This window comes from Macrotis lagotis, chromosome 1, assembly GCF_037893015.1.
Source record: "Macrotis lagotis isolate mMagLag1 chromosome 1, bilby.v1.9.chrom.fasta, whole genome shotgun sequence".
In the NCBI taxonomy this organism is placed as follows: domain Eukaryota; kingdom Metazoa; phylum Chordata; class Mammalia; order Peramelemorphia; family Peramelidae; genus Macrotis; species Macrotis lagotis.
In genome coordinates this window covers 873201730-873219596 of record NC_133658.1, presented here as the reverse complement: position 1 = coordinate 873219596, position 17867 = coordinate 873201730, and the positions used below count along the sequence as shown (strand labels likewise).

General features: G+C 43.1%; 1 protein-coding gene across 1 annotated transcript; it reads right to left on the bottom strand.

Annotated features, from left to right (window-relative positions):
* Positions 1-1208: 1208 nt before the first annotated feature.
* Positions 1209-9400, bottom strand: LOC141509060 (aflatoxin B1 aldehyde reductase member 2-like). Its single transcript, XM_074218270.1, has 7 exons — positions 9103-9400; positions 5423-5610; positions 4979-5083; positions 4517-4613; positions 4025-4124; positions 3455-3584; positions 1209-1622 (listed from the first exon to the last, which is right to left on the bottom strand). Exons 1-7 carry the CDS (start codon positions 9383-9385, stop codon positions 1461-1463), a joined length of 1065 nt encoding a protein of 354 aa, XP_074074371.1. The 5' UTR covers positions 9386-9400; the 3' UTR covers positions 1209-1460.
* Positions 9401-17867: the final 8467 nt, after the last annotated feature.

Below are 17867 nucleotides of genomic sequence, written 5' to 3'. Positions count from 1 at the left end.
GAGAACAAGCTGAGCGTGTTTCCTGAGCGGTAGGTAGGACGGGACCAATCTTTCCTCAGGGGTGGTGATAACGGGCAGTCTGTGCGAAGCCACTAGTAACTAACTTAAGTGCTAATCCTGGGAAGATACAGTGGATTTCAATCAACCTTTATTAAGGACCTACAGTATTCAAGAGTCAAAAAGCTCATGGGGGAAATCCAAAAGCATGAGCCCAATTTTGACCCTCAGGTACCAGGACAGGACCATCTTGGGCCGGTTTGAGGAAAGTTGATGCTTCTGGCTCATTTTCCACTACAGACAGGTTTCCCTGATCCCTGCTTGACTCAGATTTCTAGCACTTAAAAGAATATGTTTGTAAAACCATTAAAAAGCTTTTTCATGGCACAAATAGCCCCAGACATGTTCTGTTCTCAGGATGATCACAGCATTCTCTTGGCCCTGAGGTCAACCAAGTGCTTTATGCATCTCAGACAAGAGAAGAAAACTGTCATTTAGCCCAGGACTATTAGTGGCTGAAGTGAATTTTGAGCCCTGGTCTTTCTGGCTGGATCCAGAGCCCCGTCCTTAACACCTTATTAGCTCACATGGTTTTCCAAATATTCTTCATGTTTTTCAGAAGAGCAAACAAGCTTCATGGCGATTTGTGATCTCAAGCTCCATTTTTTTTTACTCCATTCCAAAGACCCATGTTTGATTCAATATGATTTTTATCACACATTGCCATTGCCCCTACCCCTTGAAAATCTTTTCTCATTTGAGGAGAATCCTCCCAAGCTCCTCATTTTGAAAAGAGAAATTGCACCAGCTCTCCCTAGTAAAGAGGAGACAGTGGTGGTGACACAAGCCAGGCCACAGGAGCAGCTGGTCCCCAAGACAGGTGTGGTAAACACATTGGGCTCACTTAGGCTTCAGGGAAGCCAGGAGAGCCAACTTCTGGGATGGGGTGGGAGGTGGGGGAGGAATTATCCCAGCCCAGAGGGCTGGTGAAACTGGAAACTTTAAATAGTAGAAGTAGAGCCTGGATGGCATGCTACAAAGAGAAGCCTTGTTCAGACACAGATTGAGCTTTCTGACCCTAGCTCCCCAGCCTGCTGGGAGCTTCCACTCCCCTTGCAGCAGCACCCTCTAGCCAGTAGAGAGACCCAACACCTACCTCAGCAGCCTCTTCCCACCAAAGACCCCGGCAACTAATTCACTCCAGGCCACTCTTGTGCCAACAGTTGCTTTATTCCAACGGAACAGGATAGAGCTGATCCCAGTCCTCACCCTTCTCAGGGCAGGAGGCCAGAGGTCTTGCCTCCAGGAAGGAGACCAGAAGAACAAGAGGATGGGGACAATCTGAAAGACAGAGCTCAGGCTGCAGGAGGTTAAGGCAAAGGCTGGCTGATGGGGCTGAGAGTATGGAGACAATAAAGGATCAATAGGATCAATAAAGGGGCCTCTTCATCCCCAGCCCAGAGCTAACGGAAGTAATTGGGACATTCATGGGCCACGAGGTCCCAGGCCTGTTCAAAGGCCTTCACCACTCCAGGCTCCAGTGGGCCCTCCTCTGATGCTGCCAGGTTCTGCTGCAGCTGTTCCACACTGGACATGCCTAGGATAACGGCGTCCCCAAGGGCGCCCTGCCAAGAGAGGAAAGGAAGTAAGCTTTGTAGTGGGGGGAGAGACTCAGGAGTGTGCCTGTAAATGTTGAACAACCAGTTCTGGCATGTTCTTAACCGCACACTTTTAAATTTAATTATTACAAACGTTTTCCCCTGATTTGTAGAGTTAACTGATTTAGGAGGTACTGCTGCTTACACTCAAAATTTTTTTTAATTTTAATTTAATCAATAGGGCATTTTTTTTCGTGATCATGGGTAGCTTTGATTACTTTGTCTAAAAACTGCTGATTCACATCCCTGGCTATCAGTTGCTGCATGACTTTTATATAAATTTGATTCAGTTCTCTATATATTTGTACCAGAGTTGCTCTAAATGTTTATTCACAATTAGATTACTGTGTCACTCAAAAATCCCTGGATTTCTCACTATCATTTCATGAAGAAAGGAAAGGTGTCTGAATTCTTTTGGTAGATGCCCCAGAAGATAAGAGCATGAGACCTGAGTCAGAAAGACCTGAGCTCCAATCCTGCCCTCAGATACTTATTAGTTATGAGACCCTGGACAAGTCATTTAACCTGTCTTGTCTTAGTTTCCTCACTTGTAAAATGGGGACAGGTCAAATGAGGTAACATGTTAAGTGCTTTGCAAATCTTGTTCTTGTTCAATCATATCCAACTCTTTGTGACCCTATTTGGGGTTTTCAGAGATACTAGAGTGGTTTGTCATCTTTTTACAGACGAGGAAACTGAAGCAAACAGTGAAGTGACTTGCCCAAGGTCACACAGCTGGTAAGTGTCTGGGGCTGGATTTGAACCCAGCAAGATGTCTTTCTGACTCCTAGCCCAGTAATCTATCCACCACCTAGCTCTCCCCCAAAAAGTACTAGAGAATTTGCCATTTCCTTCTCCAATGTATTAAGGCAAACAAAAATCAAGTGACTTAACCAGAGTCACACAGCTGGTTAAGTGTCTGAGGTCACATTTGAACTCGGGTCTAGGCCCAGAGCTCTAGCCATTCAACTACAGTGATCTGTATCTCCCCACCACCACCAAATTCCATCTCGCTAGCATCAATAAGCTGCCACTGGTGCTCCAGAGCCACTAATGGAGGGCCCAGCTTAAGAAGCCTCCCAGTTGTGGGCCTCCACTGGGTGAGAATAAGTGGTTTGGGAAATATGACCAAGGATGGCTCCTGGAGCTTTGCTCATTCTCCATCTTCCTTCCCATTTATGCACCTTGAGACTCTCCAAGTCCAACCAAACTAAAGGAAGGATCTTCCCCATGCAACTCTGCAGATGGGCCAGGCCTTCTATGTCTCACAAGAGACCTGAGGATCAGAAAACCCCTTTTTTTCAGCCCATGGCCATCCAGGAAGTATCAGCACAAGGCTAGAGCAGCCAGGAAGTTATGGAAAGATAGAGGCAAGATGCCCATGGAAAGTAAAGAAAGAGACCAGTGGACAGGGCTGCATAGCTCAGGCCTCCCAGGATGGACTGAAGTGGGAGCCAGACTGGGAGGACCTCCAGGGTCAGGAAGTCTTTGGCCTTTCTTTGTATTCACAGTGCCAGGAGCTTGATAAATCCTTTAATGGCTGACCCAGGGGACCAGCTTTTGCCACCTGGCCTTCATTCTTTCAAAGACCCCCCCCCCCCATGTATACATACACAGGACAAACATTTATTATTATTATTATCAATATCATTACTCTCTTGGGTGGTTTGCCTGAAAGTTTTCAGGAAATATCCTTAGAATTCACTTGTGCTTTGTTAGCTGTAATAAAATATTAATTAGAGAGTTAAAAGTCAAAGGGCTCAAGACAGATGAGTTCTGGTGAGCCGCTAGGGCATTACCTGTAGCTGGGAGTGGTGGTACATCCATCTGAGGGCTGCTGAGGTCATGCTGGGAGGGTTGACCCCATAAGAGGCTGCCAGGGCTTTCTCCACAAGAGAAATGGCTTGAAAGTGATGTTCCTTCCAGAAGCTGGGTTGAATGGGCAGAGAGGGAAGTTCAGTGGTCAATACCCCCAGGCTGGCCTCAGCAGGGGCTGGCAGAGAACCCAAGCTCCCAATCACAGGAGCCCTGACAGAGTCAGCCAGCCTAGGCCAAGTGACAGGTGGCTCCACCAGCTGATACTCCATGGGTGACCATAGGTACTGTCCACTGCAAAACTCCCAAGTGAGGATTACGGAGCACTTGAGAGCAGGGACTGTCTTTTTCCTTTCTTTGTATCCTCAGCATTTAGCACATCGTAGATGCTTCATAAACATTTACTGAATTGACCTGAGGTCCCTTCAAGCTCTCTGGAGGATGGTTTCCCAGAGGGGTGGGCCCAGTTTTACAGATGGGCAAAGTCTAGAGTTTCAGAACTGCCCAGTCTCCCATCTCTGACCTGCTCCCCCCAACCTGGGAGTCGAGCTCACCGATTCCTGTAGGTCTCAGCCCAGCTATTCCCAAAGAACCGGCCCTCGGGCTGCTTTTTGTCCTTGTCTTCATATTTGTATTTGCCAGTCAGGAGGCCACCTGAGGAGAGATGGGACAGTTGGTGTCAGGGCATCCCTGGGCTGAGAGCTTGGCCAAAAGGCAGGGCTGGGAAGGGCTGTGGGGCCCCAAAGAGGGATGGACCCAGGCCCCTGGTCCACGCCCAGCCACAGCTACCTCTGGACACTGTCTCCATCCCACTCCCAAGCTGAACCCACAAGCTCAGATTCCTGGAGAGCCATTAACACCTAAAAAGTGACTTCATTAAATAACTACTGGAAATATTTATTTGGACAGAGAGGTTGCAATCTGCCCAGGGACACACAGCTACCAAGTATAATAATCCAGATTTGATCTGAGATCTCAACTTCACTTCCAGACTCTACTACCCCATCCCAGAGACTCTAGGCTCCCCTCCCCCTTTTTCCTCCTACCAGCCAAAGGGTTGTAGGCATAGAACCGCAATCCAAAGTGACGCAGGCAGGGGAACAGCTCTGTCTCCACTTGCCTGGTGGTGGCGTTGTACATGCCCTGGGAGGAGGGAGGAGAGCACGGCTGGGGAGGCTCAGGGAAGAGACCCCCCCCCCCCAAACCAGCCTGGGTCAGGAGAGGCCCTGAGCTAAGCCAGGGCTCAGGTCATGTATGAAGGTCAAATCCAACTCATCCTTTTTATAGATGAGGAAATGGGCAACAGAAGGGAAGTCATTCAGAAAGAGGTGGCAGAGCCAGAATCTGAACTTGGCACTTTCTACCCCAAAGTCCGGGAGTCAGAAATCTAAGTCTAAGGCCCAGCTGTCACTACCTCCTCTGATCCTGGTCTTCCTCCTCTGTTAGACCAAATGACTAAGAAGGGCCCCAGGAGACCCAGCAACATCTGGGCTGAAGGAGGACCTCACCTGGTACACTGTGGGAAGCACCCAGTCACGGAGCTTACAGAGGGTGCAGATCTCAGCGACTTCCCAGGAGGCAAAGTTGGAGAGACCAAGTTCTACAAACTTACCCTGTGGGGGAGGAAGGAAGAAGAAGGAGAGAGAGAGAGAGAGAGAGAGAGAGAGAGAGGAGAAGGAAGGAAGGAGAAACAACAAATCATCAGGGCTGGGCCCCTGCTCTAGAGTCACCCTCCTGTTTACCTGTATTTGTCCCCTCCTATTAGTAGGTAATTAGAATGTCTTTGTGAGTAGGAACTGTTTCATTATCTCCAACTCTAAGTACAGTGCTTGGGACATAGTAGGTCACTAATAAATGATCCCAAATAATGATTAATATTGCAAGGGTCCTCCCAGCTCTGCCATCCTGTGTTCTCAGGGCCCTCCCGAGGCTCTGCCATCCTTTGCTCTCACCTCCTGGTACAGCTCGTTGCAGGCCTGCAGTGTCTCCTCCACAGGCGTGTTGTGGTCCGGTGCGTGCAGGTAGAAGAGATCCACTCGGGAGCACTGCAGCCGTTGCAGGGAGGTCTCCAGTTGGGACCGGACACTCTCAGCCCTGAGAGACTTCCCATCCCAGGGATTGGCTTTGGTGGCAATTTTCGCTTGAGGAGAAAGATGATAAGGAGGTGACTGAGATTTAGTAAGTGCTCTGTCCACTCCTGGACGCAGTCAGGCCATGTCTCCACCCTTCCCAGATGAGCCAGAGCTGTTCCCTGGGACATAGGCTCTTCTCACAATCTGCTCAATGTCAGAGCTGGGACTGGCTCCGAGCATCCAGGCTGACCTTCCCTTACTGACAAAGGATGGGGTTTGTACAGATCACACAGGGACAGTCAGGACTCAGTTTTACTGAGAAGCACAGTGGGGCAGGGCTAGGAAAAGTTATATAGCCTTTGTCTATGGCTTGAAGGGAAAAACTCCCCAAAATCCCAGAGAAAAATCTAAGGAGTTTGAAATTTCTCTGGACTAAACTAACTCCTGTGACTGAAATAAATAGTTTTAACATTTAGCATCCCACCAAGAGTGGCTGTATCTTAAAATCAATCAACATTCACTGCCTACTCTACAAATCTGTGGCGTGTACTAAGCCATATATATACAAGAAGAGGCAACAGACTGTTCTGCCCTTAAGGGGCTCACAATCTAATGGTGGGGAGGAGAGGACATCCCCCAGACATAGGGGAGAATCAGAGAAAATGCTTGGAGCTGAGAAATGAAGAATCTAAAAGAACTTAATACTACTTCATCAGACTGAGAGCAACAGAGAAGCAACTTGGCCCAATAGAAGACCTAAGAGGTCCAGTAGGCCAGCAGATAGCAGAGAAGGAATTCTGTTCTCTATGGATAAAGAATGTAATGGTCTACTGTCCAGTGGCTTGAGTGACTTCCAACTTGAGTAGAGAAACCCATGTGCCTCCTCTCTGTTTCCATTGGATGCTCACTCTCCCCCCTAGATACTGTGTGCTATGGAGGGAAAATGCGACCCAGGTTTGTGCATAGATGGTTATATTTTGATTATTTGTACTTTTCTGTTCTATTGGGTAAATCTTATATTTGATAGTTAAATGTTTTAATCTAGAAATTATTATTTCTTAATAACTTATTAATTAAATGTAATTATTCCCACTTCTGACTTCTACTATTTATTCCTCTCATTGCCTTCTAATGAACAGATGTTATTATTCTTGCTTTTGTCTTATCATTTAGCTAATGCTTCATGTTTAATGCTAGGGTTTTCCTCTATTGCTCATCTGCATTTCTCTTGTATATTCATGTTGTCTTCCCCTTAGACTGTAAACTCCTTGAGGGTAGGGGCTATCTTTTGTCTTTTTTTTTTTGTATCTGGTTTAGTAAATGAAGGGCATTTAATCCATGCTTGTTAACAAGATTCAGTGGTGTAATTTTTTTTTTTTAGGTTTTTTGCCAGGCAAATAGGCTTAAGCGGCTTGCCCAAGGCCACACAGCTAGGTAATTATTAAGTGTCTGAGGCTGGATTTGAACTCAGGTACTCCTGATTCCAGGGCCAGTGCTCTATCCACTGTGCCACCTAGCCACCCCTCAGTGGTGTAATTCTGACTGATATTTGTATAACTGGTACCCATTGGTGGGTCATGAACCAGATTGGCAAGTATATTTCCAGCACATACCCCTAAATTCATAAAAGAATGAATGGTAGCCACTAGGAGCTGCTTAGGAGCACCACTCCAACCTGCCAAAGTGAGTCAAAGTTGGGGGGAAAGCAAGAAAACCCCAACTGAAGAAAAGAGAAAGTTGGGATGGGCACTAGATCCTAGTGAACCCAAGTCTCACATGAGCCAGGATCAGTTTTTCAGAGCAATAAGAGATCCAATAAAGCCAGTTGCTTCTTGGGTTCTAATTCCAACTATATTACTTACTAACAAATCTCTTTACTGGACTTATTTCTTCATCCATAAAACGAAAGGGTTGGAGGCTTAGCTGGCTGATAATGTGTTCCACCCCTAGATAATGTGCTCTAATTAAATGGGGGGGGGGGTTGGGGAGAAAAATAAGCAAAAGGAGAAGACAAATGTCAACTTCATCCTTTATAGAATAAGAATTTGAAACTGGAATGAGGTTTTTTATTATGTAATTTTCACTCGTGATCCTATTCAACTGCCTAGGATAGCAGAATTTAATAATTTGCTTCACTGAATATCACCTCGTTCCTCCTCCTTCCTCTACTCCAAACCAGGAATCCAAACTCTGTCACAGTGAACTTTGTTTCTGGGTACAATCTGGGGAATCTGACCAGGGAAGGGTGGAGGGAGGGATGGGTTTAAAGGGCAATGAAAGAAGATAAGAGACTGATCATGGGTTCAGAGCTAGAAGTTCAAAACCACTGCTTTAAAGATGAATAAACTAGAACCCCCAACTGGGGTAACCTCCCCTAGGATGTTCACTAGCTACATGACTATGAGAAAGTCATTTAACCCTTTGGGCTTTAGTTTCTTATGTATAAAATGAGTGGGTTGGACCAAATGACCATTCAATCTCCAAATCAATAATCCTATCTATGCCCAAACAGGTGAACTGAAACAGAGTGGCAGCGACAGTCTTTAAACCTAGATTTCCTGAATTCAAAACCAGCTCTCATTCTACTAACTCAGAGGGAGCTAGATAGCAAAGTGGATAAATACGGACTTGGCTTTGGGAACACTGAGGTTCAAACTCTGACACTTACTGTGAGATCCTGAACAAAATCACCTAACCCAGTCTGTTTCTTCATCTGAAAATAAGGACGGGTCACAGAGCCTACCTCCCAGGCTGGTCGGGAAGCTCACATAACAAACACATGGGTGGCACTCTGCAAAACTTAAATGGCTTATCAATGTTAGTTGTTATTCATCCAAGATGAAAAAAGCCAAATTCAAAAGAGAAGGAACAAGGTGACAGAAAGAGTTCGGGGCTGCAAGGAGGTTCCAGATTCCGGGTACTGGAGACCTCAGACAAGTCGATTTGAATCCCGGCCCTCAGTTCTGAAACAGGAGTTGGTGAGATGACCCCTAGGGTCGGGCCCTCACAGCTCCCCACATTCTCTGACAGTTTATCTGGTGAGAGCTCCCCCGACTCTGGGTTCTCGGCTTACACCCCTGGGGAGGCGGGGATGCTGGCATCAGGGAGGTGCTGGCATCAGGGAGGTGCTGCCATGGCGAGTCCGAGCGAGGGCCAGCCTCGCCGCCCCCTCCTGGGCCATCTGGGCCCAGTGACCGGGGATGAACCAGGCCAGCGGAGCCGGCCCCGGCGAGCAGGGTGCGGGGACGTGCCCGAGGTCACACAGCTGGGCAGTGCCCAGTGTCCGAGGCCGGATTCGAACTCGGGGCGACGACCCACCGGAGGTACAGGCTGGCCCGAGCGCGGCGGGGCCGCCCCGGCCCCTCTGCCGCCGGGTCTCGGCAGGCCCCCGGAGTCCGGCCTGGGCCCGGAGAAGGCAGCCCCGCCGCAGCCGGCCCCGAGCCCGGGGGAAGTCCTGGGGGGCCCAGGGGCCGGCGGCGAGCATGCGCCGCGGCTGCAGGGGGCGACAGTTGGGGGGCGCCCGCGCGTGGCCCGCGGCCCGGGCCGGGCTCGCGGCTTACCTGGGCCGCCGCCGTCGCCCAGCCCCAGGCCCAGGCTGCCCACGATGCTCTCGGAGCGGCCCTCGCTGTACATGAAGGCCGTGTCCAGCTCGCGGTGGCCGCGCTCCAGGAAGGCGCGCACGGCGGCCGCGCTGGCCGGAGCGTCCATGCGCCGGCCCATCTCCATGGTGCCCAGCACGGAGGCCGGCAGGGCCCGGGCCGCCCCGGGGCCGCGGGACATGGCGAAGGCAGCGGCGGCGGCGGGGGCTCCGCGGGCGGCGGCGCGAGACCCGGCGCTCAGCATGGGGGAGGGGCGTGCGTGCGCCGCGGCCCCGCCTCGCCCGGAAGCCCCGCCCCGCCCGGCGGCCTCGCCCCCCGCCCCGGAGGCCCCGCCCCGCCCGGCGCCCAGCATGGGGGAGGGGCGTGCGTGCGTGCGCCGCGGCCCCGCCCCGCCCCGGAGGCCCCGCCCCGCCCGGCGCTCAGCGTGGGGGAGGGGCGTGCGTGCGTGCGCCGCGGCCCCGCCCCGCCCCGCAAGCCCCGCCCCGCCCGGCGCTCAGCCTGGGGGAGGGGGCGTGCGTGCGTGCGCCGCGGCCCCGCCCCGCCCCGCCCGGAAGCCCCGCCCCGCCCGGCGGCCTCGCCCCCCGCCCCGGAGGCCCCGCCCCGCCCGGCGCTCAGCGTGGGGGAGGGGCGGGCGTGCGTGCGTGCGCGGCGGCCCCGCCCCCGCCCGGCGGCCCCGGCGCCCAGGGAGCGTCTGCAAAGCGTGGCGCGGTCGGGGCCGGCTCCGGCCCGGCTGCTGCTCCCTGGCCCCCGCAGGCGGGAGGGGAAGCGCCGGGCCGGGCCGCCGCGAAGGGAAGCGCGAGTGAAAGCACAGTGGGAGCGCGGGAGGCCTCTGGGGAAGCGGAGAGCCGGCGGCCGGGCCGGGCCGGGCCTGCCGCTGTGTCCGCAGAGGCCGACCGTGCCTCGGCACCGCTTTGTGAAGGGGGGCGCTGTTACTCCTCTCTTCCCCCTCAAATCCTAAGGGGCGGCCGGGTGGCGCAGTGGGCGGGGCGCCGGCCCGGAGTCCGGAGGGCCCGAGTTCAAGTGCGGCTTCATAGTCACCCAGCTGCGTGGCCTCGGGCAAGCCACTTAACCGCGTTTGCTTTGCAAAAACCTTAAAAAAAAAAGGGTCCCCGAGTTCAAATCTCTCCTCAGATACTTAATAATTACCTAGCTGTGGCCTTGCAAAAAATAACAATAATAATAATAATAGGAGTGTGCCTGACTTCCCACAGCCCCTCCAACAATTGTCCTCTTTTCTCTCAATCTGATGGGTGTGACACAAAAATTTCAAGGTTGACTTAATTTGCCTTTCTCTTATCATTATGATTAGGAATTTGCAGCATTTTTAAATTAGTATCTACAGTGCTGGGCCTGGAATCAAGAAAACTCAACATCCTGAGTTCAAATCAGGCCTCAGACACCTACTAACTGTGTGACCCTTGGCAAGTAAGTCACTTAGCCTTGTTTACTGTAAAATGAGCTGGAAAAGAAATCTCTGCCACAAAACTCCCAAATGGGATCAAGAAGAGGTAGACATGACTGAAAAATGACCAAACACTGAGAAATGGCTCTTGTGCTTAAACATTTGAATTATTATAACAAAAATGACTACCATTTATATAGCACTTTAATATTTACAAAGCAATCTACCAATTAATCAAAGTATTTACCCAGTACTTAATATGTGCTAGGCACTAATAACCTATAGCATCAACCTATGTTGCTTAGCTATCTACCATAACTCTCCACATATTATTGCTTTAAAATATAGCTTGTCATCTGTAAATGCTGTTTCTTCTGCATCCCTTTTTTTATACTTCATTGATATGAAAGTAATGTGATTTGTTCCTTCAAATGAGTTTTGTTATTATTTTTATCATTCTAAAAATTAACCCATTGATTAGAATAGCATTGAATAAGTGGATAAAGCACCAGCCCTGGAGTCAGGAGTACCAGCCTCAGACACTTAATAATTACCTAGCTGTGTGGCCTTGCTGTAAGCCGCTTAACCCCATTTGCCTTGGAAAAAAAAAACCTAAAAAAAAAGATAACACTGAATAATAAATTAACTTGATAATATTTTCATTTTTATTATATTGGCATGCTCATCCACAAGCAACAGCTTTCCATTTATTTAGGTCTGTATTTCTGTAAAGAGTGATTTGTTGTTATATTTTAATAATCCTCTTTCTTCCTTGGACTTCTAAATATTTTATAAATTGGATAACCAAATAGAGTGGACTCTCACTGTCTCCTTTTTTTTTAAAGTAAGATTTTATTTATTTTACAGTTTTTCCCCCATTCTTTCTTCCCTCCCCCAACCTCCCACAGAAGGCATTTATGTTAGTGCTTACATTGGTTCCATGTTATACATTGATCTAAGTTGAATGCGATCACAGAGAAATCATATCCTTAAGGAAGAAAAATAAAGTATGAGATAGTAAAATGGCATAATAATAAAACGCCTTTTTTTGATGGTCTTTGTTCAAAGTCCCTAATTCTTTCTCTGGATACAGATGGTATTCTCCATTGCAGATCACTCAAAATTGTTCCTGGTTGTTGCACTGAAGCAATGAGCAAGTCCATCAGGGTTGATCATCTCCCCCATGTTGCTGTTAGGGCATACAGTGTTCTTCTGGTTCTGCTCATCTGCTCAGCCATGCCAATCCCTCCAGGCTTCCCTGAATTCCTGTCCCTCCTGGTTTCTAATAGAACAATAGTGTTCCATGACATACATATACCACAGTTTATTAAGCCATTCCCCAATTGAAGGACTTTCACTTAATTTCCAATTTTTTGCCACCACAAACAGGGCTGCTATAAATATTTTTGTACAAGTGATGTTTTTACCCTTTTTTATCATCTTTTCAGGTATAGACCCAGTAGTGGTATTGCTGGGTCAAAGGGTATACACATTTTTGTTGCCCTTTGGGCATAATCCCAAATTTTTCTCCAGAAAGGTTGGATGATTTCACAGCTCCACCAACAGTGTAATAGTGTCCCAGATTTCCCACAACCCTTCCAACATTGATCATTATGCTTTCTGGTCATATTGGCCAGTCTGAGAGGTGTGAGGTGGTACCTCAGAGAAGTTTTAATTTGCATTTCTCCAATAGGTAATGATTTGAAGCAATTTTTCATATGACTATGGATTACCTTGATTTCCTCAGCTGTAAATTGCCTTTGCATATCCTTTGACCATTTGTCAATTGGGGAATGGCTTGTTTTTTTGAAAATTTGACTCAGTTCTTTGTATATTTTAGAAATGAGTCCTTTGTCAGAAGCACTAGTTGCAAAAATTGTTTCCCAATTTATCTTGGTTACAGTGGTTTTGTCTGTGCAAAAGCTTTTTAATTTAATGTAGTCAAAATTATCTAGTTTGTTTTGAATGATGTACTCTATTTCTTCTTTAGTCATAAACTGTTTCCCTTTCCATAGATCTGACAAGTAAATTATTCCTTGATCTTCTAGTTTGCTTATAATATTTTTTTTATGTCTAAATCCTGTATCCATTTGGATCTTATCTTGGTATAGGGTGTGAGGTGTTGGTCTAATCTAAGTTTCTTCCATACTAACTTCCTATTTTCCCAACAGTTTTTATCAAAGAGAGAGTTTTTATCCCAATAGCTAGACTCTTTGGGTTTATCAAACAGCAGATTACTATAATCATTTCCTGCTATTGCACCTAATCTATTCCACTGATCTACCACTCTGTTTCTTAGCCAATACCAGACAGTTTTGAGGACTAATGCTTTATAATATAATTTTAGATCTGGTAAGGCTAAGCCACCTTCTTTTGCACTTTTCTTCATTGAATCCCTGGAAATTCTTGACTTTTTATTTCTCCATGTAAATTTATTTACAACTTTTTCTAACTCATTAAAGTAATTTTTTGGAATTTTGATTGGTAGGGTACTAAACAGGTAGTTTAGTTTTGGTAGAATTGTCATTTTTATTAGCTCAACCTATCCATGAACAGTTGATGTTTGTCCAAGTATTTAAATCTGATTTTATTTGCGTGAGAAGAGTTTTGTAATTGTTTTTCAAAAAGTTTTTGAGTCTGCCTTGGCAGGTAGACTCCCAGGTATTTTATTTTGTCTGAGGTTACTTTGAATGGGGTTTCTCTTTTCTAGCTCTTTCTGCTGTATCTTGCTAATTATATATATATATATATATATATATATATATATATATATATATATATATATATATATATACATATAAAGTTGAGGATTTATGAGGGTTTATTTTATATCCTGCTACTTTGCTAAAGTTGCTAATTATTTCTAGTAGTTTTTTAGATGACTTTTTGGGATTCTCTAGGTAGACCATCATGTCATCTGCAAAGAGTGAGAGTTTTGTCTCCTCCTTCCCTATTCTAATTCCTTCAATTTCTTTTTCTTCTCTTATTGCTGAAGCTAACATTTCTTATATGATATTGAATAGTAGTGGTGATAATGGGCACCCTTGTTTCACCCCTGATTTTATTGGGAATGCCTCAAGCCTATCCCTCACTGTCTCTTTCTAATGGATTGTGTTGATAATATTCAGAAAAATCAGAGATAGTTTTATGTAGATTTAATTTATATCCTGCTACTTTACTGAAGTTATTGATTCAATGCTATTTTTTTAGTTGAATCTCTAGGATTTTCTAGAGATTTTCTAATCTGAAAAAAATCAATTTTATTTCCTTTTTTTCCCCCTGCTTATTCCCTCAATTTATTTTCATGTATCATTGCTATAACTAACACAGCCAGAATTATGTTAAATATAATAGTAACAATGGGTACCTTTGCTTTATTCCTAATTTTACTAGAAAGTTTTCTAGTATTTCTCCTTTACTGATGAGATTAATATTGATCCTGTATAATTTATTTATTGATCCTGTTTGCAAGTAATTGATTTTGTCCTATAGCAGTTTAAGTCATGTCTTTGTCTCTGAACTTGATTCAAAATTAAACTGGACTGAAATAAGTTTTAAAAATCTAGCTTTCCTGGTTTTAGAGAATGTATATGAATAGAAAAGGAGTTTGGGCTTGATATCTTTATTCCACTGAGCTATCCTTCAAGGATGTCTAGTTTGCTGTGCAAAAGTTTGAACCACTATCTCAACCTGCACTCACACAATGAGTATTTCTTAGTCTCATAACAGAAGAAGGGGAATCACTGCTAGTCCCCATTACCAAACTTCCAACCAATCATATTAATCCCTGAATCTCATCTCTGTAACCAGTCATGTTGCCTTCCATCTCATGATGTCATCTACCCTGTCCTGTTCTTTGGCCTGAACTCTCCAAATTTATATATAAAGAGAATTGGCATTAATGGAGGCAACCCACTGACTTCATTTATTGACAAGTAGCATGTCCCTGCTATGCTATCTTATACAGAGATCTGCCTCAGTTTACTTTTTTGCTAAATTCCAATCACAACCCTGTTAATGTTTGCTTCTTGGTTTTAGGTAGTTATTATTTACCATAATAAGGAAAAGTTCATTTCGTTTAGTCCTACATGTGGGGTCCCTACTAGCAAAAACCATAATGTGAACCCCATAAGCAGTAAAACATTTGAATAATGTGGATTTTCTAGCAAAATTCTCTAGCACTAAAGGACATGAATAATGTAGGCTTTCTGTCAAGGGTTTCTAGCAATGAAAGTCATAATAATAATAATAATAATAATAATAAATAATTTGAAGTCCCTAACAAAGAAAGCTATGAATAATGTAAACCAAAAGAAAATAATCGAACTGGAGAATGACCTAGTGACTAGTTAAAGGTCTTGTGTGCCTGGACTCCAGCCAAAACATTACTGATCTGTACCCAGGTGTCTCAGCTGAGCTGATGAAAACCAAAAATATCAGCCAATCTTCCCTATAACTCCTCCTCCATTTGCCTGATTTCTATAATTACTATGGGGGTCTTGGAGGGTGAGAATTCCAATATGATGTCTACCTCTCACCCTATACTCCACTTTGATTATTAAATTACTTATACAATCAAGCTGGAGCTCCCCAGCCTGTTTCTTTAGAATAGAACTGAACTCCTTGTTTGGAGGAAAACATCCTACTGAAGGGGAGGATTTTGCCAAAACACTATGCTTTAAAAAAATTTTTTAATATAATATGGTATTATTTTGTCAAAAACTTTTTCTGCATCTTGTGTAATTACGTGATTTTGATTTTTTTCTTAATAATATAATCTATTATGTTTTAGTTTTCTTAATATCAAACCTGCACTGCTGCTGTAAATCCAATATGATCAAGCTATATAATGTTTTTATTATGTTGCTGAGGACTCTTTGCTAACATTTTATTCAATATTTTGGAATCAATATCCATTGAAGATATTGGTCTATATAGTTCTTTTTCTGTTTTTTTCTTTTGGCATCAGGACCATATTTGCCTCATGGAAGAAATTTGGAAGGATCTTTTTCCTCAAATATTTTGAAAATATTTGATATAATATTGGAATTAATTGTTCTATTAATGTTTCATTGAATTCACTTTTAAAACTATCTTCTCCTGGGAAGTTTCCTTTGGAAATCACCTTTTGATTTAATCAGTTTCCTTTTTCTAAGATTGGGCTATTTGAATTTTCTGTTTCTTAGTCTGTTAATTTGGGTATCATATATTTTTGTAAATATTTATTCATTTCATTTAAATTATCTATTAACATGTGATTGAGCAAAAGAAGTTCTAATACTTTCTTTTATTTCTTTTTTCATTTTTGATTCTGGCAATTCAAGTTATTTTTAGCAATTACTTATCTATATTTGTTCATTTTTTACTTAAACAAGTTCCTAGTTTTATTTAACAATATAATAGTTTTAAAAAGAACAATTTTGTTTTTCTTTGGTTTTCAGAATTGCACATTTCTATATTTTTGTTATTGTTTCATGACCAATTTATTGATCTTTTTCATTTTTGTTGGGAATATTTATAAATTTTTAAATGTTAAAATTTACATTTTTAATTAAAATAAAAACTTTTAAATATTATAGTATAAAAATTTAAATTTATAAATATAAATATCTTGTTTGATTGCAACTCAAAATTTTTTCATTATTGATATTTTACTTCATGAAATTCTTTTTTGTTCTTTAGGATAAAATTATTTGGTCTCCATTTAAGTATGATTTCTTTATGCCCATTATTGATTACACTTTTTATGATGTGGTCAGTGAGGGTTATATTTAATATTTTACATTTGTTTATAGGATTTTTATGTACTAGCACATGACCAATTTCTTAAAAATATTTTATTTCCCCGAGCTAAACCATAAAGACAATTTTTAATACTCCTTTTTTAAAATTTCAAGTTCCATAGAAACAGCAATATTGTGTGATGAAGAACTATTATAGTTCTTCTCAGCAATACAGTACTCAAAGACAATTCCAAAAGATTTGTGATATAAAATGTAATTCATTTCCAAAGAAAGAACTATGGAATCTGGATGCAGATCAAAACATACTCTTTTCATTTTCTTTTTTTGGTTTTTGTGGTTCCCTTTTATTCTGTTTCTTCTTTTACAATATGACTCATGTAGAAATACACATATATGATTGCACATGTATAACCTATATCAGATTACTTACTATCCTGAGGAGGGGGGATGGGAAAGAGAGAGGAAAAAAATTCAGGACTCAAAAGCTTAAAAAAATGAATATTGAAAATCATCTTTACATGCTTGGGAAAAATAAATTACTATTTACAAAAAAAATTTAAGTTTTAAATTTTTTCCTTTTGGTGAAATTTTGGTGTGTCACCTATTCACCATTATTCCTATGACTTATTCTCTGAACCATTCATTATCTAGGATTTCATTATTGGTTCTGGTTTTTTTGGTTGTACTTCCTGAATTGATTACTATTTCTATTGCATCATGAACTGTTTATTTGAAATTTCTTTTTTCCCTTTCTTGTTAAACTGCCAAGTAGTGATCAGATGTAGTTCCATTCAGAAAGGGCTATGAATCATTTAGCTAAAACTGTACATTTTTATACAGTATTTTTCCTTTTATTTATTTTAGTTTTGTACAACTGAGAAAAGAAAATGAAAATCTATTGTTAATGTTTCTATTGGAGTCTTTTTGTAATGCAATTAATTTTTCTTTTCTGAATTTAGATGTTTTATGATTTCATGAATATAAATTTAATATTGATAGCAGTTTGATGTTAATAGTTCAATTATAAACATAATATACTGTCTGTGTTTGATTCTAATGATACTGTGAATATTCACTTTTGCTTTGTCAAATAGCACAATTCCAGCATTTCCTTTTTGGCTTCATCTGATGCATACTCTATATTTTTCCATCTTCTCACTTTGTTTCTATGTATGTATATCTTTGGTTTTAGGTATTTTTTGGTAAATAGTAGATTTTGGGGATGAAGGGTGTTTTTAGTTGTCCTATTTGCCACCTTTTTTTCTTTTTATTGGAATATTTAGTCCTTTTGCAAAATTAAAGATATGAGTTAGGTTTATAGTTTCTTCCATTTGTGTCTTTAGAATTGCTTTATTTTTAAGATTTATTGATTTCCCTTCCCCTTTTTAGTTAGTATTTTGATCCCCAAATTGGTGGAATACAGATTATATATATATATATATAGATATAGATATAGATATAATGATGCTTTAAACTCCCTTTGCATATAATTGGGAGAAAAGATAAAAGACAAAGCAAGAATTCTTGATAATGATGAAATCACAGTTCTGGACAAAAATAACAATAAAGGATGCGAAATC

What these genes read in the sequence shown, in the direction of transcription:
- LOC141509060 (XM_074218270.1), bottom strand. Translation starts at nt 9,385, where the DNA reads ATGCTGAGCGCCGGGTCTCGCGCCGCCGCCCGCGGAGCCCCCGCCGCC. An exon ending in GCAACGAGCTGTACCAGGAG is followed by an intron (nt 5,084 to 5,422) that starts GTGAGAGCAAAG and finishes CCTCCCCCACAG; the next exon opens with GGTAAGTTTGTAGAACTTGG. An exon ending in GCTGAGACCTACAGGAATCG is followed by an intron (nt 3,585 to 4,024) that starts GTGAGCTCGACT and finishes CATTCAACCCAG; the next exon opens with CTTCTGGAAGGAACATCACT.